The sequence below is a fragment of the Dromaius novaehollandiae genome, chromosome 5 (genome assembly GCF_036370855.1).
Source record: "Dromaius novaehollandiae isolate bDroNov1 chromosome 5, bDroNov1.hap1, whole genome shotgun sequence".
Lineage (NCBI taxonomy): Eukaryota > Metazoa > Chordata > Aves > Casuariiformes > Dromaiidae > Dromaius > Dromaius novaehollandiae.
The window spans coordinates 4330799-4353925 of NC_088102.1; the positions used below are offsets into that span (position 1 = coordinate 4330799).

At 45.4% G+C, this 23127-nt stretch overlaps 1 protein-coding gene across 2 annotated transcripts; it reads right to left on the minus strand.

Annotated features, from left to right (window-relative positions):
- Window positions 1-388: 388 nt before the first annotated feature.
- ERO1A (endoplasmic reticulum oxidoreductase 1 alpha) lies at window positions 389-21898 on the minus strand. Of its 2 annotated transcripts, XM_026109118.2 has the most exons (16): window positions 21647-21891; window positions 15374-15493; window positions 13396-13479; window positions 11302-11340; window positions 10710-10786; window positions 10546-10619; window positions 9956-10076; window positions 9390-9427; window positions 8052-8063; window positions 7459-7485; window positions 7195-7287; window positions 4481-4727; window positions 3635-3704; window positions 3180-3266; window positions 2460-2593; window positions 389-824 (listed from the first exon to the last, which is right to left on the minus strand). In XM_026109118.2, exons 1-16 carry the CDS (start codon window positions 21779-21781, stop codon window positions 767-769), a joined length of 1416 nt encoding a protein of 471 aa, XP_025964903.2. In that variant the 5' UTR covers window positions 21782-21891; the 3' UTR covers window positions 389-766. The 2 variants fall into 2 exon arrangements, with proteins under 2 accessions (XP_025964903.2, XP_064367906.1); XM_064511836.1 differs by lacking the exon at window positions 8052-8063 and having other exon boundaries at window positions 21647-21898.
- Between the last annotated feature and the right edge of the window lie 1229 nt (window positions 21899-23127).

Genomic DNA, 23127 nt, shown 5'->3' on the forward strand with positions numbered 1-23127 from the left:
AATCTAAACTCCCGGCGTGAGTCAAGGCACACTAATAACAAACTTCAGGGCTAGGGAACAGCAGGGGCAGGGCACACACCAGTCTTCTACCTCTTTGCTGCTGTCTGAAACCACTCAGGCCCCGATAAGGAGCGCAGCAGCCTTGCAGCCATCACTGCAGCATACACTAGCCTCCCATGCAGCAGGGTTAACCCAGCAAAGACAATCAGGAACGGCCTTGTTGCCACAAGAGTTTCACTGGTGACAGCAAGGCACCTTTGCCCTGCGGCAGCCCTGAAGCACAAGTGGCTCCTGCAATCATGCTGCAGCTGTAATGAGGTACCTCACTGTAAATGAGGGCTGGAATCACAGAGCAGACAAGGAAAAAGCATGTGCCCTAACACATGGCTGTATTTTGTATCCCCAAGTTTATTCAGTGCCACATTTTTAGCCCTAGCTCCAGCTTCTGAAGACAAAGAGATCAGTCTCATCCATCAACATAGCACAGCAATATTTAAAGAAGTTACCCCAAATAATCTCCCCCTATATAAAATAAACTTTACATGTAGACCCTGCACTTTGTAAAAAAAATAGCTTCTTTTTCTCTTTTTGTACAAAGTATTTGGCATCAGCAGGTTACAGACAATCTGTTGGGAACAGGAGGCCTAGCAGTGGTCTTCACCTTGTCGTCTTTGGGAGTGTGATGAAACCGTGGTGTTTGCCTGTTTTTACAGAACCCAGGACAGCTGAACAGTAAAACTTTAAGTCTTTCTCTCACACGAATTCACTACATATTTTGTAAGATGTTCCTGAAGTTTTCCAGTTCCTTAACGCTTGTTGAAATCCTGTGTGCAAGGGAAGCAAAAGGAAAACATTAGAGTAACGCAGGTAATCACACCTTATTTAAAAATCCAAAGAAATGGAATGCTATCAAGTAAAGCTTTAATTGGCCCTCAGCAGGAGAGAACTTAGAAAGTCAAATAAATTAGTTAAGAGCTCAGCTGTGACCAGAAACAAATTTTACAGACTCTTTTTAAAGCAAACAAACACAAGCTTCTGTTATGAAGAAACAGTAGATTAAGATGTTACAGGGAGCTTAGCAGTGATCAGACATGCCCATTAACTTGAGGACAAGAAACAGACCATAATATTACCAGCTGTCCAGGCAGGTTGCTGAGACTCCTTGCATATCAACTCGTTTCTTTTGAATGGTTTTTGATTCACCTGCCTCATTTTCTTGCTGAATGCATTTTGCCCCTGGAGCATCAGCACTGATGAAGATGCCAGATCAGATTCCTAGGATAAGACTTCCTCCTCTTTAACGGACCTCCAGGTCTGCCCTTCCCAGACAGGTTAGCTTCTTATTTTAAGGAGGTTTTGAATAATCAAAATCACTTCTGAACGGACAAAGATGGAGGTCTGTTTTAAAAAGCTCTTCTAATCCATCTGAGGTGGGTAGAGAAGCTGGAATCAGAGCTCTAACTGCTGACAGAAAAGCTGCCTGGCCCCAGCGGTGTGCTACAGCCTTTTCACACAGAGGAGGGTAGAGGTTCAGCTGGGCAGCGGGCAGGTGTGGGAGAAAGAGGCTCTTTGCCTCTCTCAGCCCTCAGCTTCCTCTGAAAACAGCCTTTCAAAGGGACTGTAAGGTCTGCATGCTGTTTCCAAAGGCTGTGTCAACATGGCCTAAGTAAAGGCAGACCAAAGGAGCTGGAATGCTTTCTGAAGGGAACACAGCAGCTGTGCTCAGGAGGGTAGCTAGGGAGGGAAAACAACAAATCAAAACAAAAAAACATGCTAGAGTAAGGGTATTTTGGGGATTTCTAAATTTGACTGATGCACATAAAGGTGGGGGCTCACACTGCAGAAGAGAGAATTCAGTAGGTTTGAAAGGAGACATAAGCAGGACCACTGGACTTCATTATTGGCAGCAACCTCATTTGAAGAGTCATTTGCAAGAAACTCCAAGTCCATCAACAGCACTAAGTGGTAATGCATAACCAAAACATCTTGCAATCCTCACTCTCCTAAAGGCCTCATTTCCCTCCGTTTTTGCCAAGACTCCCCATCCAACTCTCCAGAAGGGTTGGACTGATGGATTCCTGTTAAACATAACTATGGCAAATGGGGATCTGAAAACAAACTGGTAAAAATTATAAGCTTGAAGGAGAGATTTAAACTGAGCAAGGAATGGGTAAGAACAGCAACCTTTGTCTGGGCACGATGTGCTCCCAGGACATATGAGCACTTGCTTGAAGTCCTCACAGAAATAAGGATGATAAAGAAATTGTTTTAAATTTTCCAGCTATTGCACTCTGCCTTAAAACACCTGACATCTGGGAGCTTCTTTAAGAGAAAGTATGATCAGAGCAGGAGTTAACACCAACATTGCTGGTCAAAATTGAGCTGTTTAAGCTTAAATGGGGTGCAAGACAACAGCAGATATAAAGCTGGAGAAAATGAAAATAAAGTGTCAAACTAACCTTCCAAAAGCATTAAATAAAGCAACAATTTCTTGTCTTGTCAGCTGGAATCCATAGGAAGGGCCACTTTCAGGTATCTTCTCTATCAGGTTTTCAGAAAACAGGATCTTCAATGCTGTACCCAAGCCCTGGGTCTGTGTGTGACAAACGAGGCCATTTAATAAAGGGGAGACATCCAGAGTCTGACTCACATGTTAAACTTTACTTCCCTTCATCATCTTTGCAAGGATTCCTGTTGACATCATCATCTTAACAGAGCAAGACTTGGATTTCACTTAGCACACAGTTCAAAGGAGCAAGCAACATGGAGCCAGGACATTTTATTTATTTAGCATTAATTTTGGTAGCAGAACTACCCAAGAGAGATTCATGCCTAAATTTGGACCACATGCAAATTCAGCACAGATCTCGCCAAACCTTCAGTTGCAAAGGACGCTCTGCCTTGCTAGCCAGAGGTTCTGCACCCCCTCCACTCTCCTACACTCCCAGGGAGCAGCTGCAGTGACTTAGGCCAGTTCTCAGCTGTCAGGGCAACGTGCAGCTCCAGTCAGGCCCAGCAAGCTGGAATCAGCACACTGCTTCCAGCTGACTGGACCTTGGTAAAACCTGAAGCTGCTCTGATCTGTAGGTAGGAGCTGATTAGTATCCAGGAGCTGCACGTGCACATCCGAGTCCCATCAGATGTCTCCAGACATGTACCAAACTGCTGACAAAACTTACCTGCAACTTCCCCCAGAGGCGACATTTGAAGCAGCCAACACAGTCCATTATCTTAGAAATATTCTTAAAGTGTAGCCTAAATTCCTCCTAGGGGAAAAGACATTTAAAGTTGATCATGGTTAAACACTACTTAGGACTTCTTCCATGCACTAATCTAAACAAATTCAATAATGCATTAATGCTAGACCTCAGGCTCAATTCAGTCAGACTGAGTTAGCGTAACGCTTCCTGAAGTGGGGTCCTCAGCAGCAATTCACCACTCTCCTCAGGGTGCACCCCAAGGTCTGTAGCCTCTCACCAATATCCAAACCATTCAGAGAGCAAAATGAACCGGAAATACCCAATCTGGTACCTTGAGCTTACTGAGGTCCCTGTCAGATCCAGTATCATCCCAGACACAAGTTTGAGTAGTCTTTCAGTAGCAAGTGTCCCAAAGGGAAGGGGTGGACAATTACCTTTAGTTTAGCAGCTTCTTTTTGATTCCCTGCAAAAAATGAGTTTTCATCAAAATGCAGAGGGAAAGACCTGAAATAGAATTGGAAGGAAAAAAAAAATTAAAAGAGTTTTATCTTTCTACAGATTTATCTTTCTACAGGCTTAAGTCCAGATCCACAGAAGTATCTGGCTAGGCATGCAGATGAAATCAATAGGTATTAGACACCTAACATCACCAAATGTTTTTTTAAGTGTAAGCTCTGTTTCTTAAATCTCTTAGGGACTTTCAATTTTAGCTTATATCTCACCTTGGAGAGATTTTCAGCTATTGCTCTACGGTTTCTAAGCAATTGTAATCTGCTTCCTAACAGACATAAGCACTGAAGGCATGGGAAAGTGACAAGATAAATTCAAACACTGATTCCTTTAGCAGACGGCCGTTTACATGTGGTTTGCTATCTTGCATTCTCTTACTCCAAACTCTGTCCAATAGCCCAAATCTCTGTCAGCAGAACATTTAGGATTTATTCTAGAGAAAAATATGAAGCCAGGACTGCCATTCCATGGGTGAGTCAAAAAGGTAGCCAATTTCAAGGCTGACATGTAGGTGGTTATTAAATTTAATTTTGCTAAATCAAAAAGGCAGTCTAAGCCATTAAACTGTGGGCTTAATTACCCTGTTTTGCAGTTTGAATTCACATATCAATGCACTCTCAACAGCACTACCCTACTGCACAAATCATGCTATCCCGCTACAAGAAAGAACCCAGAACCTGCCTTTCTAGGTGCTTTAAGTGAAAGGTTAAGTGTGCTCAGAGATGCCAAGGTTGAAAGAGCCATTCTCCCCAGGTACTGAATGTATTTACTTGGCCAGATGGAGGATTTCCAGCAACAGGTTTTTGATTTCTGCATCCTGAATTTTATTTCCTGTGTACAGCTGGAAACCGGGGCGCTCAAAGAACGGCAACGCTTTGGACAGGGCCCGCAGCTCTATCAGGTAGAGGAAGTACAGGTTCTTGAGTCTCCTGGGACCCTCCCCTCTGGTGAGGACTTCATCGAATCTCTGCTGGAACTCTGTAACATTCGGGCCCCATTTCTTCTCTGACCATGTATCTGAGACAGCAAAAAACAGAAATCAGGTAAACAGTTACAGAGTTCTAGTTGATCTCCTCCCATTGTCCCAAACTAAATGATGAAACGTAACTCTACCCAAGGAGGTCCGAGACTTACAATAGCCATAGCGCTTCTGCTCTCCCCAAATTGCTCAAATGTCAAGAGAGGCATGTTTTTTAACCAAACTAAAACCCCAATAGATACAGAACTCCTATGGACCTTAAGTCAGTTAAAAACATCACTCACGTTTACAAGCAAAAGCTAAAAATGGACACTGCCCATTTTAAACAGAATTAAGTCAGTTCAAGAATTTTCCACCCATTGAATTGACCGTTTCTGAGAGCAGTTTTATGTAAGCTGGTGCTAGTTTGGCATTTGTCTGCAAGTTAAGAGGACAGCACGGACAGGCTGTGAAGGTCCCAGGGCCCTTTGTTTCTTCATTCCTGCCCTCGAAAGCCAGCCACTGATGTGCTGCAGAAATCATAAGAGGTCTCACTGTTTTGGTCCCAGTGTCTGCAAAGGCAGACAGCACAGGCCTCCTGACCACATTGCACCAGGAGCCAATGTGCAAATCAGAGGCTAGCTCACAGAAGATTTAGGGAGGGATTCAAGGGAGACTGTTTACAGTCTAAACCAGGAGGGTGTATGCTGTGCAGTGCCAGGTAGAGATCGAAGCTAGCCCCAAGGCCAGCGCAGGGAAGTGCTGACGTGCTGGAGTGGGGCAGGGTTCTCGCACAAAGATTCCCTGCCTGCACCCCCACGCAGCGCCATCCAGTGTCAGCCCGACCGCAGCTCTGCTCACACGCCACGCTCTCACCCTAAGAGGGGGGTGACCACCGTCTTGCAGCTGGGGGATATACGCAGGATAAGATGAAGAGACATCAGAGCTCTGAGCCATCCTGCTTCGCTGGGATGCGTGAAAACCCAGTAGCTCTCTCTACCAGCCCTCTCCACTGAATGCAGGGGCAGTAGGGTGACAAGGATCATAACTTGGGGAGCACAGTGAAGTTGGGCCCATATTCAATCCTTTCCTCAGAGGTTTTTTTACAGACAACTAAACCATTTAAGAGAAATCTTAGAATTCCCTCAGACAAAGGCTCTGCCAGACAAGCTCTGGCAAACCCCACTGTAATGGTCCACTGGGTCAAAATCTCAGGCCCTTCCTCACCGGGACCTGCCTCCCTCAGAGTGGAGCAGAGCGCACACACGGCCAGGCTGCAGCGCAGGCTGGGGTCTTTGCTCAGACTGCAGCTGGGTCAGTGATAAACCTTGGGGCAGCTGAAGTGGAGCACAGCTGTGCCACCACCCCAGGAAAAGGGCAGAAACCCGACAGCCCACTGACCGACAGGCATCAGCTAGGAACCAAGAGGTTTCAAGAAGCCTCCCCCAGACGGAGAGGCTTTCACAGCACAGAATGTTTATATTTGCTCATTTGTCTCGTTAAGATTATGTAAAGTATGTAATGAAAGTAAGTTATAATAGAGTCATATCAACCTGACGGATTAAAATGAAAAATGCAAGAAGCTTTAGAAGATCTTAACTTCTAAATTGCCAATAGATGACCAGCCTAGCACGGAAGGACTTTCTTATCCTTCAGTTTCAGAAGCTAAGCTCTCTATCATGGCATCCACAAATGTCTGCATGCATGTGAGCTGAACAGAGGAGGAACACCTTCTCAGAGCTCTTTTTCTAGAGCTTTTCTCCAACAGAAACTATCCCACTCTACATAAGCAAAATAAATATCTTTGCTTGTCTATCTATAGCCAAGCTTATTTTGTAATCCTCTTTTTGCAGTTCCAACTCATGTCTTATCTCCTACGGGTCTAACATAGTCTAACTTACCTCAAGGTGAGGCCTTTAGGTCTGTAGAGACTTAAATCTAATTACTTAGTTAAATCTAAATTACTTATCCAAATTCCTACAGCTTTCTCAAATTTAAATCTGCTGTACTTGATTTTTCTAAGCTTTAACAGAATAAAGCCGGTAGGCTTGGTCCACAGGTACCACTTAGAACTACAACAATACTTCAGATAGCTAACTGGACAAAGGGACGCAAAGGAAACAAAAGTGGCATACAGAAACTACAAGGATCTTGGAAAATCCCAGCCAAGCATCTCACAGTCTAGGGGGGGATTGTTGCTAAACTGCCAGAGATAGGCTAGAAAGAGGCAGCCTTGACAGGCATGTGGAAACCCTCTTCAAAGTAAGCTTGGAGGAAGACTAAAAGGAATACAAGCTGGAGGTCTAGGTAAGGAGCACAGCCCAGCCATTTTCAGATCTAAAGCCATGTGGTATCTTCATTCCTGATTTCATTATACAACCAGGGGCTACCTGTGTGCCGAGGGAGGGAAGAGAAGAGCATAGAGGTAGGCCCAAACCCTCCTGGAATGGGCTGAGCCACAGAAGTTAAACTCCAGTCTCAACTTACAGCTGACACCAGAGAGTCAGCACAGAAAGTGGCACTTACCTTGTAAAAGGTACCTGGCACTCAAATGAATGTTGATGCTTGCATGGAGACCAGAAACTAGTCTGTAGAAAGCTCGTTTCTCTATGCAGACACCTGAAAAAGAAACAGGCATTTTAAGATATTGAAAGCATATGTTGAATTTTCCTCTTCTGCCTCTCAGATGGAAATCTAATCTCATTTGAGTGTGACAAATAATTCCCACCCACACCCTGGCCATTTTGCATTCATCCTGAAAGGAGCAATCAAGTTTAGAAAAAGAATTACCTTTCAGCCAGTTGTAAAAAGTACGTCCTGGAAACAAAAGGAAAATGAACACATGAGTGAAATAGCTTGTGCTAGCAGGAGGGCTTTAACATATCGTGTCATGTTTTGGGCTACTTCTCTGGCCACAGCTTTCAAAGGGGGGCAGTTAGGCACTCGGCTCCTACCAGACGCCAGAGGCTGTTGGGACTGCAATTCCTTCGAAAGCTCCATATTTAATAGCTGGTTCTCCCTGAAAGATGCTTTTCTGCTACACCAGAATCAGCACTAGCAGGCACTGAGAAACAAAACGGTAAGTCCCGTTCCCGAAGACTTAGGACACTTAATTTTCAAATGGGACTTGTGCTCCAAAAAACTGCAGATGCTTTTTAAAACATCCACACACGGATGGGGTGGCCTCAGCAAGACGGAGCTCAGAGGGATCTCTCCATGGGGCCCTGAACGCAGCAGGATTTCAAGACTACTTCTGATTTTGCCTGCACAATGATTCGGCTAACCAGGTGCACTACCCTAATGCTGCAGCTCATGACAGAACACGATAAAGACTCTGCATTTGTTTCTGTTATCAGTAAAAACAAACAAACAGTGCTACCCACCTTCATCATCTCCTGATGAGAAAAGCAAGGGAGGAGCGGGAGAGGGAGAAAAGAGGAGATAAAAATTACACATGACCAAAAATAAACTCTGAAGCACAAGCATTAAGATTGTTCTGCTAATCTGCTCTGATGGGAGAACAAGCATCTCCAGGGAAGTTTAGAAATATTGTAAACACACAAAATAGCATCTCAAACTGCAGGCAGCAAAGACACCAGATGAGCGATGCTCCTGAATAACCTGAGCAGCACAGAATGGATCAATATTTGCGAAGGAAGTAAGAGTTTAAGCAGAGACTGTAGAACAGAGAATGTAACTGTCTACATCTCCGCCATAGATCTCCTGTATGACCTCCAGCAGGTTACTCAAAGACTCCATCCCGACTTCCTGCAGCATATACAGGCACTAGCAGCAACTCTGACAGGTATTAGGTCAGACCATCTATTTTTATGTCCTCCTGCTTCCTCATCTGCAAAACAGCAGTTCTTCCCTGTCCTTTCAGGGAACCTACACTATTTCTTTTATATCTTGCACCAAACAACAGAAGTCATCAAGGGAAGCACTGATATTTTAATTGCTATTGTATACTCCCTTCACCAGAGCTGCTCCTGGAGCGCTGCTCCTTTGCACAAGGGTTGGTCAGAGAATGGGGCAAAACACCTACACAACCTAGGAAAAATTCAGGGATAACCCCAGAAGGCACTGCTGGATTGGTCTTCAGACAGTTGCTTTGGAACAAGCTTCTCTTGGGCTTAAATAAGGTGGCAGGACAAACCAAAGGTTCAGGTCAAACAAAGCGGGAGCAAGGCAGCATGCTCTAGATGTCTGGGCAGGAAGGGGCGTCGGGAGATGGGGGGGCTCTTAGCAGCCATGGGCAAGAAACTCTTTGTGCTTTCAAATCCCTTCCCTACTTTCATTTACTCTGTTTGGTCTTAGCTACTAGCACAGAGTTTCTCTTACTAGGTGGTTTCCACAGAGGATCCCGGGCAGGGTCTTATTTCAGACCTTCTTGGATGCCTTTGACATTGCTGAGCACAGAAATCAGGTACTCAGGAAGTGCTCAAGGCTTAGTCCTGCTCCTGGTCCCATCAAAGCTCCCATTTCTTCTACAAGTAGCAAATCAGATTCCCTTTCTACGTGATGAATGCCAGAAAGACATCCTTCATGGATGGAGGATCCTTCCAGGTACCCTTTATATTAGCCATAAAATTCTAGACTCGATCAAGAACTAAGATACATTTCTCCTTAAGCAGGAGAAGCAGCTCAGATAGCATTTACTGTTCCTAGAGCTCAAATCAGCACAGTACCAAACGATTTAGCAAGATGAATAAATGACTCACCTCTACCAGATGCCAAAGGTCTTTTTACAGTCTGAGGCCTAAGAGAGAAAAATGACTTAAGTAAGTAATATAAATGATTGTCTCATTGCTGTGCAGAAACCTACTTCCCAGCAGTCACATAGCCTAAGGAGATCTAAGAACAACTCCTGCTCTTTAACTCTGCTCAGTCAGGAAAAGGGCAGAGAGAAATGTAGCTCTCTTAAAAGAGAAAGCTACAGAGCTTTCTCTGTAATGAGGAAAACTCACATGTCTAAACAAGTGCTAGCAGACATTAAGCAAAAGACTTGATGCTGGAGAGGCACTGTTGTGAATGGGGAGAATCACTGAAGAGATCACGGCAGGCAAGACTCCAGTTACAGCTCAATTGCCCACCAGTACTGTGCAGCGATGCCAGGAGAACCCCAAAGCAGGGTCTGAACCAGCTTAGAGACTGGGGAGAAGAGTTCAGCTCATCTGAGCCACCAGTGTGCACTGGCCAGGGAGGACAGGACTGCATGACTGGGCTCACATCACAACAGTGATGCAGTGACTGATGGCTGGTGGAACCTGTCTCCCAAAGCACCTACTTGAAACAATTTTCTTCGTAAATACTATTCCAGATCTTCCAGGCATCTGGTCCTTTGTAGCCAGTATAGCGTTCAGGATTCAGCAGTAAGTCCACGTACTCTGCATCAGGAGAATGGATGTCTGTAAAGGAGAGTGCGGGGTCAGTGACAAAAGCTTATGATGGAAAACGACACCTTCCAGTGCCGATCCAGCCACCCCTTCACATACTGAACAGTCTTGTGAAGAGACCAGCTTGTCCCTCTCCAAAAAGGCACATATATATTATTTCCTGCACACCAACCCCTAACAGCAGGGCACAGCTCTCTGCCCTTCAGCACTATCAGAGGGCAAGGCCACCGATGGCAAAGCTAACTCCAAGCATGCTCTGTCTAAGTTGCTAACTTGCTAAATACCACAAGACCTTGACCAGCAATGAAGCCTTGTCAGGAATATTTACCTCACATTATTTTCAAAACACAGAAAGAGAGAGCAGCAATGCCACATATGCTGCAGGCTTGCTAGAGTTACACATTGGCCTAGAAGCTCTGCAGAGAATTTAAAGAGCTTAAATCACATTACAAAATGTATCACATCAAACAGGTCCCTATACCATCAACTTCGCAGAAGCTGTCGGAAGAGTCATCGTGCCGCGTCCACCGAAGCACAGCCTCCTGGGTTTCCTCACTGCGAAGAGAAAAGAAAAAGACTATTGGAAAGCACATTGATATTAGATTTCCTTCGAGACAATAAGGATTGTGGAAAAAGAAGTCAAACCTCAAAGATCCATCAACAGCTCCAAGTCTCTCAGCTTCTTCACATTCCTCAGCAAGGTTATTGGCTTCTTCTGAATACTGGGTTGAAAAGCAAGAGGATGGGGAGGGAGGATTAAAAAGCAGTTTTACCACTGTTAGAATTCTGCCTTTAACACACTAAATAGTCTAAGCATCAGAAACACTTTTATGATTCATCCCATCCTGTATTTCCACAGGATCTCTGCAGATATTCAGAAGCTTATGCAATTGTGGTGATTGTTGCAGGGACTTGCAACAGCCTCCAACACTGCCAGAGGAGCATTTTGTGCCTAAACAAGACATTTGCTCTTGGAAAAGTCTCCCAAACTGACCTACATTAGCAGAGGGGAAGATCTGACTTTAGGACAGTCACTTCAAGGCTCTATAGTATGCCAAACACTTCAAGAGGGTAAAAATTAAGCCATGAGGTACATCCTGACCATTAATGCCCACCTGATTAAGACGGTTTTTTGCCCCCCCGCTTTAAAAAAAAAAAAAAAAAAAAAAAAAACAGCTGGAATGACACAAAACTAGTCCTACAACCAGTGTCATTTTGTGCATGTAGACATCCTCACCTTATAACTTCCAGATCTGATTCCATCAGGGACTTCATTCTGAAAGACAAAATTGAGTATATGCTAGCTGTGAGGCTGATGGGGCTTTTTAGTCTAATCTCTTAAAAAATGAAAAGTTTATCACAGTTCCTAAAAGTTAGAAAGTATTCAAAGCACTCAGATGCAACTTATAACATATTTGATTTCTGGCTCCTCTACGAACTAACGTTAAGCAATGTTCTCAGTGTTTTATTTTGATTTTTCGCAAGACTCCTCTTCTGAATACGTCAGCAGCCTTTCATGGGTGCCATGTCAGATTATGTTTCGCTTACTCAAGCATAAGGATAGGGAAGCCAATATAAATTTTTGAGGAGCTGGAGATTCCTCCCATCAGCTGATGTCTGGCATCCTGTCTCCAGGTGACGCAGGCCTTCCTGGCACGAGCCCAGATGCCTCTTTTCAGATGTTGCAGCTCCCAGCTCTAAAACAAGTCATTCAAACGTTTCTCTTCTACCACTTCATCCCATATTTCAGACTTCCCAGCTCCACACAGCACAAGACAATCAGGCCCTAAGTTCTTTTCAACTTCCATTTCTTTCATCAATAGGAAGGCAATAAAACTGGTTCTACACTGCAGGAGTGTTGGGAGGCAAAATTCATCCACAATGGTAGTATTTGCAATTGGAGGGGAGGAACCCACAATGAACAAGTGTTATTTTTATTGCTTTCAGAATGAAACGGACCCAAAGCAAAATAATTAAAACAAGCAGTGGCATAGTTAGTAGCTGGACTCCCTTTAAAACTCCAGCAGCAATGCACATTTAAATTAAGAACATCTTCTAGCTAATAGTAATGTAACTGTAACATTATACCTTCACATAAGCCATCATCATTATCAAGAACATCCTTTTTAATGAAAGAAGTATTTAAACAAAACTTGGTGTTATTTTAATCAAAAAATGAGACTAAAAGCCATCATCCTGCTCTAGTCCATGGTAGGTGTCTTCTGGAGACTAGCGAAACAAAAGAACTGTTTGAGGGGTAGGGTAATTTGGTGGGGTGGGGGAAGGAATACAAACGAATTTAACATACCAGAATTTATATAACAAATGATATGTTTTCATCCACCTGTGCCAGCTTGTTTTAAGATGTCCTATCAGCTTAGATTTTTTTTGAACCAAGCAAACAGCTACACTACGTCAGGTTATCAAAGAGTTATCAGGTTGTGGGGGATAAACAACTGCTTCCAAGGCATCATACTTCAAATTATGCATGAAAATAAACTATAGTGACATTGAAAATATGTGGAAAACAGGATCAGGAAGCCTCTTCCATCCAGAGTACTACTATCCTTTCCTAGTATCTGTTAGCATGCTATACTCCTGTGCACCATGAACACTCAAGCTGCTCTAAAGACCCAAGCTTGTGAGTGCAAGATAGTCGGTTGCTGGTAACCAACCCAGAAAACCAGGCTGTGTGGCATTCTCACTAGGTCTATCAATCCAGCAACCAGCTTCTAATCCACTCACTTTCTCTCTCTCTTCCTTTTTTTAGGCAGACTCCTCCAGCCAAGATGTTTTCTTTTGCTCAGTGCATGCAAAATTTCTAGTATTTTGTCCAGGATGCAAACGCAAGACTGCCTGCTTTTGTACCGGAGAACAGAGTCTGAAAGAGCCATTTCATGTTACGGAGACTGCTGGAAAATCTGCAAGGGCTAGTCTGCATTAATCAGCCAAAAAAGCAAATCACAATGTTGCTCACAGGCTAACAGAGCGAGTATCCAGGCAATTCGCACAAGAGGTACTTCTTGTAAGAATAGTGGATTTGCCTAAAAAATCATTTCATTGATGTCCAAAATAAAAGAGGGACCGGAACAAGTTTTTGGCAGTTCATGGAGAGTCAGCTACTAAAAGCTTAGTCTTTCTTTACACCTTAAGAATTTAGTATTTCAGCTGTTCTCATGGATCCCAGTACTACTGCACCTAAGGAAGCTCCATCAGGGCCACAGTTTTGCTAAAGCTACAATAACCACGAGAGTAAATCATTTGCCTGTTCCCTCTTGGTCCACAAAAGCTGAACACAGGAAAGAACAAAGTGAATAGATTTTGTACTTACAGACGGGCAAGGCTTTACGGCACAGTCTCTTATTCCACAGTGACTGCTGTCGTTCCAAAAAGGACAGGGTTTCTTTAGGTTTACCTGCAAAGACCATATTATGCTATTATGCATTTCTCCATGTAACCAAACCAACTGCCAGCCACAGTCTATCAGCAAATATCTTCAGTGTTTTGGTACAACACTTAACATAACAAAACTCAGACAAAACATAACAAAACTCACAACAGAAGACTGAGGAAGACAGCGAAAGGGAAAGTGCAAGAGGAAAGTGATGTTTAAACAAAACTGATTTCAGTCACTCGCACTCATTCTCTTATACCAGACATGTGCCCTGTGGTCTGGCCAGGACTATTTGTGGTGACACAGAAGACAAGGCACATAGCAGGAAGATTCTGTAGCCAATCTTGAGGCTCTTCTTGCTGGGCAATGACAAACTTTTTTGGTCAGTCATGTGGTACAACATTTTGTGCCCTTTAGAAGACAACAGTTACTGTGGGGTGATCTTTGACCTCAGAATATTGCTCACTTCACCCTCTGTGAAGCTTTGGTACATTTGCTACCCATTGTCTCTGTTTTCTCAGTTGGGGCATCTTATGACTACAGCCTGCCTCCCATCTGGAGGAACAAGAAGAAGACAGCATATCTGATGTGCTGTAACCATGCTGCTGTCCTCCTATGGCCAGAGCACAGCTCTTCTGCTGTCAAGTGGCCTGTTTTCTGGACTTGGTGTGCAAGCCTTCTGGGCACGATGGGAACAACAAATCCCTTGGTGTTTACCAGTTGGATCGCTGTCACTCATGTCCTTTGCTATCACTACAGGCTGTTCTTTTAATCCTTGCTCTGTTGCTTCTGGTGCTTTCACACACAGACACCTCCATTCGTGCTTCATTCAAACCAATCTTAATACTTGTTACAAATCTCAACATTGGAAGACGAAAGGGTATTAATTTCTTTAACAAGTCTTATCTATGATAAGATTTAGCCTAGTGCTAAGGGCTCTAGGTCTGTGCAACAGCCTTTCGCTGGCTCTCTATACAGGGTAAACATTACTCTGAGGAAGCACTCAAGCGAAACACAAGGAAAAAAAATTGGCAAAGCAAACACAGGTCCCTTTCCCCACAACATCCTGAGCTGCCTAAAGTTTGAGAAGTAATGACTGAAGGTGCTGGGGTACAACAGCGTTCATCTGAGCTCAGCACAGCTCTTTGTAAAGCGTATTGAACATACCTTAGTCTTGCTTTTCTGTGAGTTGGTATCAAGTATCATTCTTCTACAACAGCTAACACTTAACAAGGTTTTGCAGGTTTTGAGGGGCAGCAGGGAGGGGCAGCTCTACCCTGGTGATTTTATATGGATCTGTTCTACTTTGTAGTGCAGTGAAGTTGGGAACTTTTAAAACTGTTCTTACAGGAGTGTGAACATTTGTCTTGTCTGCAGACACAATCAGGCAAGAGTCCCTGAGCAGCATCTGCACTTGGCAAGCAAAATACTGCTCCATACCCCCACCATGCCCAACCAAACCCATATGGAGACATATAAAAGCAATCTCACTGAATGGGGCAACAGTCTGGCAGTAATAGCAATTAATTTATCTGCTTGTTCTTAGTGTCTTCCATTCAACATGAAAAGCTTAGTTTATTTATCAGACATTCTCATTATGCAATATTGATCCTAGCCATCAACATTTTTGAGGCCTAATTCAGCAAAAAAAGGCATTCCATTGGCCTACTGTTTGAGTTCTTAAGAGTAAAAAAACACATAAGAAAATATCTTTAAAATTATGAAGTCTATTTTACAAGCATATGGCATCACATTAAGATTCTCTTGATAACAGAAAAGTCAGACTTACTGACTGCACTCCTAAAAATTAAGATTAAAATGGGGTATGTGATTTTAAAAAGATCAGCAACAACTTTTAGGGAGATTAGAAAAAATATGACACACAAAACAAACAATTCTCCTATGAAAAAATTACCTTGTAGTATCTAAAATAGTCACTTTCCAGAAGTTCATTCAGTCTCGGAAAAAGCTTGTAGTTGTTGAAGGCATCAATGGTTTCTACATCACAGGTGCAATCATCTAAATAACCAGTGACCTGTTGGATAAGAAATATGAGAGTTAACACGAACAAGTTAGCCAGTACCTTTTAACATCATGAACAATAAAACATTTCAAGTCAGAATTTTATTTCCTTTTACCAGAGGGTCAACCACTTCAGTTTAATTGGCATTAAACAACGTTAAACTCAAATGTGCTGGATTGGCAGAGAATTTATTTGGATACATGTAGATAGGATCTGCCCTGTACTTGTTGCCTTACAGACTGGGAAGAAGCAGTTTTATTCTGGAATATTTTTCCCCTAACACACACTGATATTTTAGAATTTACTTATGTCAAAGTAGCAAGCACCTCATGAACATGTCCATCTCTTTAAAGAGTAAAGATGACTGACACATTCTGTTACAGACTGTTACATACATACAAAGCAACAAACAGGAAAACCCACAGCCCTTTGCCATGCCCACACATCCGATGCAAGCACACAGATCACAGATGTTTGTACCAGGACCAAGCCCAGCAAGGTGCTGGATATTGCCCATTATAACAGAAATGAGCCATATATAGTCCCTGCCAGGTTCTCATTTGACACCAGCCTCTTCAGTACATCACTCCTGGCAGCATGGCATATAGGTGTGAGCTAGCGCGTGCTAAAGGGACCAATAAAGCAATAATAGTGCTGCCAAAGATTACAGAACTGAAAGAAACTCCTTGTTTTTAACCAGCTTCACCACAGCCATTTGTCTGATTTAATCGGAACCACAGCAACTGCAATAGTCTCTCCCTGGCCTCAGAGAGCCGCTCAGCAAGAAAACATCTGTTCTAAATCTGATTTAGAAAGCCAATATTTCTTGCATCACCCCAAACAACTCAGCAAGCTGTGCACGAGCCCTGGAGAGAAAAGGAGAGGTGAAAAAAAAAAAAAAAAAAAGCAAAACAAACTCAGCTATGGCTTTCCCACACGTAGATTACTGGCTGGAAGAGGAAGTTGCCCAATACAGAAGTAGCTTTGCTTCCCTCTGCCCCCAAGTACTTGGGGAAATTATTCCAGTCAGAGAGCAAGTATACTACTTACTCACTCTCAACAACTCACCAGGATTTTCCTGGATGTTGATGATGCAATACAAAGTGTGACAGGTTGCCATTCTCCAGTATCAGGTAAACTGAGGGGTTAAAGACCAAGGTTAAAGACCATTTGCTGCAGTTTATGATAAGTAACCTTCTTGCCGCTTCTGTCCCAGAAAGCCTACAAAACCGTGGTAGGAGACAGCACAAAACCAGCATCCACCACACGGTATTGTTCCAGGGGACCACGGCTAACCCCAGCCAACTTGTTACAAGCGTAACAAAATACACTGCCAACCGGTGGCATAAAAATTCCCCAAGGGAGGCCAGAAATAAAAAGGCAGATTGGGGGACGCACGGGATCTAAGAAGGTGCCGGGTTGTTTTTAAGTGGCTCCTTCTTTCCTTACTCCTAAAGCACTCAACCTGTCTAAGGGTTGTCTACACGTCATCGCAGCAGTCAGACCCAGGAAAGGGAATAAAATCCTGCAGGCATCAAGAACAAACCTCCCCAATTCCAAACCGTAAGTGCTACTCCAACCTAAGGGCAAAACAGTAATTATGTACAGAAAGAGAGAAAAGAAAAAGAACCGTATGTGAGAAACATGAATACCCTGGCCTGATGCATTTCCAGAGAGCCCTCAGATAATTCATTAAGAGCTACACATCACCTTGAACACAACTGTGGTAGTGACTACTGAGGCTACGAAACGCCCTGCCCTCCTTCCAAGAAGGAAGGCAGAAGCGAAGCAGATACCCTCGCAGTACACAGTCACGCAAGAAGGAAGAAAAGACAGCCTGGATAAAACATCCAGCACCTTAGAGAAGAGTTCAGCTTTCTCCCACCCCAGACAGAACGGGAAGGAATCCAGTCCCTAAACCTGGACTGCTCCATACTGCAACTTAGTGCTTTGTAAACCAATTTTTTTTCAACAGGGCTTTAGACACTATTCTGCGCTCAGCCTCCCTGCTCCAAGGGCCGAGGGAGGGGAAAGCCATCACAGCAGGCCAGAGTGCCCTCCTCCACTTGAAAAAGAAACAGTAATTTTTGTTAAACCACCATGATTTGGAAGCTCACTTCTATTTCTCACGTTCACTTCAAAGCCCACCATCTCATCCTCACATGTGTACTGCACTTTGTCATGTTTTGCAAGGTAAGGAAACTAAAGATTAACAACATAGCAATTAAGCTATGTCGCCTGAATCAGCCCTTTAAAGAGAGAAGCAGCTTGCTAAGCCACTTACCCAATCCAAAGCTGTTTCAAAATTAAAAAAAAAAATTTTTTTACTTCCTGGAGACTCAGCATCCTTTGAGGAAGGCAGCTTATAGATTGGGTTATGTTTCAGCTGGCCTAAAAGGGGGCCTACAATAAGATCTGTAGACAATCTTCAGCTGTTCTCCATATCCATGTTGGACAAACGTGTCACTCTAAGGGAATCACATCCCTGTAAGAGATAATACCCAAGCATCCAACAAGCCCTCAACTGAAACAGAGGGCAAGTACCATTTGTAGCAGGCCTGTCTTCACCAGGTCTGGCAACCAACTCCTGCCTGAGCCAATCCGTCATAACGTCATTCCAAAAACATTTCAGGGTCAAGGGCTGCAAATGCTCCCACAGTATTCGGAAGGAGATGGGAGTCACCCTTGGAGACCTCCAAACACCCACTGCTCAGTTTAGAAGAGTGCTGGTGGGATGATCAGCTACGATGCCACGAAGAACGTGCCTGTGGGGGTAGCACAGGCAAAGGGGGAGCACTGGGGAAAACCTAAGCTCTGCGCAGGTCAGTGGGCAAACTCCTTCCTCCTCAAGGGAGCTCAAGTCGGGCTGTGCAGAAGTGGGACAGCTCTCTAGGCTACGTATGGCCAAGAAGGCTTTATCGGTCTCCTTACCTTTCTGCTCTCCAAGTCACTGGCTGGCGAGAGTCTAAAAGGAAACACAGCCAGGCCTGATAACACTTGAAAGCCTGTGTATGCCCGGCCTATCAAAGATCACATGTAAAAGGAGTGCAAAAACTAGTATCAAGAGCCAAGTCTCCTCGGAAACTGAGACCAAAGCCCCATTGAAACTACCACCAAGCAACGCTGACCCACTTTAAGACCCAGGGAAGTAGGCAATATCAGATCACTTGGCAGCACATATTCGTCAGCCCAGCGTTCCCGCCTGATTCTATGGTTGCCTGCCACCCCAGCACCTGCTTCCTTCAGCCCTGCACGCAGCCAGACTCACTGGTCTCGTACCGTAACTCCTGCTGTCAGAGCAGTTGAACCTCAGCATATGTCAAACATATGCCCAACAATGGGTGGTGCCTTAAGGAAAAAAGAAGGAAAAAAAAAAGAAAAAAGAGAAAAAGAAAACTGTCCCCCTCCAATATTCATCTCCATCTTCAGTCTGCAATAATTAAAACAGCTGTTGAAGATGCAACATGAATCAATTCTGTCCCAAGCCCGCACCAGATGCTTGGTGGCATCTGTGAATCACCGAGCTGAGCGGCAGCAATGGATCTCACTCCACCCAGAAGGGGTGTGAGAGCCTGGCATGAGACAAATGGGCAGGGCTGGGTTTGCCCGGTGGGAAGAGATGCAAAGGAGCCGAGACAGACGCACACAAGTGGCTCCGACTGCTGAGTAAGCTGTGAGGAAGGTGTCTGGCTGGCCCTCCACGGTGACAGGTCTTAATCCCTTAACACCAATATATGCACACAACGTGGGTAACTGAGGTGTTGAAACACCACCGCACGTGGATGCTATGTAACCCTTGAGTCTCCCTTTTCCTCCACGCCAGTCTCCTGTCAGTCTGTTTTCCTCTGTACTACGGCCACTGCTGTTCTTGCTCTTCTCCCCCCACCTCTTTCTGCTTCCCTCCGTGTCATGCAAACACTCCCTGGGCAGCAGATTTGGGGCTTTCTTCTCTTGCAGTGGGCTCCCTTCTTCACCCATACATCCCCACCTACCGCACAGCTGGGCTGGAAAGAAGGCAAACTCTTTTCTGCAGCTCCCACTTACAGTGGGACTGGGACACAGGCAAGGGGACACTACAGTGAGTGAAAAGAGGAGTTTCTTTCAGCCTGTGTACACTTCCTTGGCAGCTGCCTGCTCCTCCAAACAAACCACGCCAGGCCCAGGCTAAAAGCAAGCCAGTGCCTTTCCCTACCGCCCTGGCACCTCTCCTGAAACCACCCCCTGCTTCCTTGCAGTCGACCTGCACAAGTGACTCGTGGCCCTTCCTGTTTGTGGCACTCAGTCCAGCTAGGTCGCTCTCTTATGCTTGCCAGCGCATCCAGAGGACCAAGTAGCTGGCAGCCAGGAGAGGACAGTCTCACGTCCAGCATCTGCCTAGGACGCATTACATGCTGGCCCAGATTCCTCCCCCCTCCCCAGTCTTTTGCCCAGGGGACGGAGATGAGGGCTGTTGGAGCTCACATGGGGAACCTCAGAATGACACTATACTGTGGAGGATGAAGCACTGTCAGATGGCACCGCCTAGCATCTGTTTGCAAAGAAGGATCTGCAGCTGCTTGGCACTTGGAAGCTGCCTCCCAAGCCAGCCGGCAAGGATAGGGAACGGTGCTAGACACAAATTCCTGCCTTGAAGGCTCCTAGTGGGTAAACACCAATTTAACAAGAATGTAAGAGTGGCTTGAAAGTCTGTTCAGAGAAGAACAGGTAACTCTCAGCAGCCAGCCTCATCTTTAATGACAGAGATTGACCACAGAAACAACCTGTGAATAAAAACAACCTTTCGCCAGATTGGAAACGTAGCTTCTCAGCTCACGACTGAAATCCCAGTCTGCCAGACACCTGCAGTATAACCTTAATGCAGCTACCTGAGTCTGTACACAATGAATGAGCAATAATTACTAGGAATCCCGACAGAAAATGGATTCCTGGTTGACTAAAGCATTAACGCATTAGCAAACAGGAATATCTGCGTGGTGGACAAGCTGCTTGCGAAGTTCCAGGGAACTCTCATACTGAAATGATATTCAGTGCTAATGAGACTGGAAAGCAGAAGCAGTATGTGAAAGTGGGTGTTTTTAGTAACAGATGGCCACTTTTAACACAAGCTTCAGGACTGGATAGCAACAGTCGCTAAGTAAAGGAAGGGCTAATGTAACAGTCAAAGAAAAGCAGGTGAGGATTGCTCTTAGTAGCAGAAAAACCCACGATGGACAAGAGTGCAAGACTCATTCTAGCATTATGACCTAGTTAATTCAGCATCTGAAATACCGCTGGAGCAAGTTCTCTCCAAAGCAGTCCTCGCCTCAATGGTAGTTGAGAAACAAGTCAAAACTCTTACCTTTACCCTATGTCAAGATTTCTTAATCCGACAGCCCACAAGACAGCAAAAGATGGTCCCCAGGAAGAAACCCCGCACTATATCCAGGCCTTCTTAGGTATGTAAAGAAGAGAGAGCAAAACTTAACACTTAAGGCTTAGCTTATGTTTTACTTAGTGGTAAATAAAACCCACCAAGGCAATGCTGCACAAGATGATCAGCAGGTTATTTTTATATTTTTCCAAAAAGACAGGGTGACCCTCAGGTGCATTTTTAAAAGGTTAAAGGCAATACAGTCCAGAAAAAATCTTGAACCTGAACATTTATACTGAAAATGAGGCCAAAGCATATGCTATTCTATAAACAAGTGTGTTGCAACAAACCAACAACACGCAAAACACGGTATCAGTGCTTCCTACCCAAGAGGAAAAAGCCTGCAAGCCATTAATGTGACAGAATACCACTTCATTTAGTGTTTAGGGCTTCTTAGCTCACACTGCACTTCTGACTTAGACTCCGATATGCAGGAAACAATCTTCGCTGCTCGCAGGAAACGCACAAGCAAAAATCCTATAGAGATAAAGAACTGAGAAGCTTACTTTTTGATTCTTTATCACCATATCTACTGTTTTCACATCGATTTAAAGAGCCAAGAACCATCAAGCAGGGAGAGATGTAAAGTCAAGCGCACAGCTGCGTTTCTGTTCTTTTTCCTACTGTCAGCTTCCAACGTGCTGGAATCGTGACGCTGCAAGACGGGGCTTTACAGCACCTTCCCTTCCTAATAGGGCAACACAAACACAGTCCCGAACATGCTGCGCCCCCCCGGCCCGCTTTCCCGGTCCCACCTGGCAGAAGCAGCGCTGCTCGGCCGTGCCGGGCAGCCCTTGGGGCAGCACAGGCGGTGGCCACAGGAGGATGAGGAGGATGAGGATGAGGGGGGCGGTGAGGCCCAGCGCCCGCAGCCCACTGCCTGCCGCCATCGCGCCGCACACGGCGCCCGCCTGCCGCTGCCGGCAGAAGAAGCCGCGCCGCGACCCGCCCCGTCCTTCCCGGGGGTGCGGCTGCCGCCGGCTACGCGCCGCGCCGCACGCAGCAGCCCGCCGCCCGCCCCGGGGCGGCCCCGGCTGCCCGCAGCGCCCGACTTGTCTTCACCGGGAATGGGCGGCTCCGTCCCAGGTCGCTGAAGCACTCCGGCCAAGAGAGGACGTGGCGTCCCCATCTTGTGCCCTGAAGGGAAGGAAGCGTAGGGACTACAGCACGGTGAAACCAAGGACCACACTCACGCCCGCAAATGGGACTGACCATGTCCGTGAAACTCAACGCAACGGGCCGACAGCCCAGATCTGGGAGGTCGCCAAACCCCAGCGCCCACTGAGGTGCCCAGCAGCGCTGCCAGCAGGAGTTAGGCCTCCTCTCGGGCTGCAGGTTCAGACTCAGGGGCCTACTTTTGGACCTGTGCCTACCTTCAGGTGCGTTCGGCAGCCTGTTCTGCCTGGCCAAGATGATAAAAGCAATCTGTTACAACAAAACTCAGTGTGTCGCTCTTCATCCCATGCTCAGCCTACAGGGACAACTTCAGGACCTCAGTTCCTGCGGTTTAAGTCCTGCAACTGTCTCCTGGCTGCTTTGAGGAACAGGAGTTCAGGTCCTGGCATTTAAGGCCCCGTGCTCTAAAAAGCCACCTTCTGCGCACGAAGGTTTTTCTCGGTCAGGTTCTGCCCCTTATCCTCACCGCACAAAGCAGAGCCCTCCCGACTTATGCGTACTTCTCCATCCCAAGAGGAAAGATTTAAACCAGACCTGGTCCTTCCCTTCCAGTGCCCGCAGTGCGTTCCCCACAGGGCATTGAGCGAGGTGGCAGCTGGGCCTGCTCCAGGACCAGGGGAGATGCTGCCAACAGCACAGCCCGTCCTTCCCTGCCTGCACCACCTCTGGAGCAGTTCTGGGTGCAGTTGAAGGTGTTTAACACGGAGACAGGAGGAAAAGCACCCCTGCGCCTATGTCCAACAGCAGTTTCCACTTTTTCCAATGAGTTATCCAGTTTCCTCAGAAATGCATAGTGTTTTTTTCTATTTTGGCTGTGCAAAAAACATTTTGGATGCTCTGGTTTTCGCTAGCCCTAGTTGCTCAACTGCTTCCTGTTATCTGCACCGTGCAATACTCCTGTAAGCAACTCGGTGTGGCCTTAAATCTGCAAACTCACGCTGCTCGGTGTTAAAAAGAAAACACTGCTGGTTCAATTAAGGGACTTCGCAGTCTAATTGTAGGTAATACAGACACGACTTTTCCGCTGACCACATCAGAGCTCCCAAATAGCCAAGGCTGG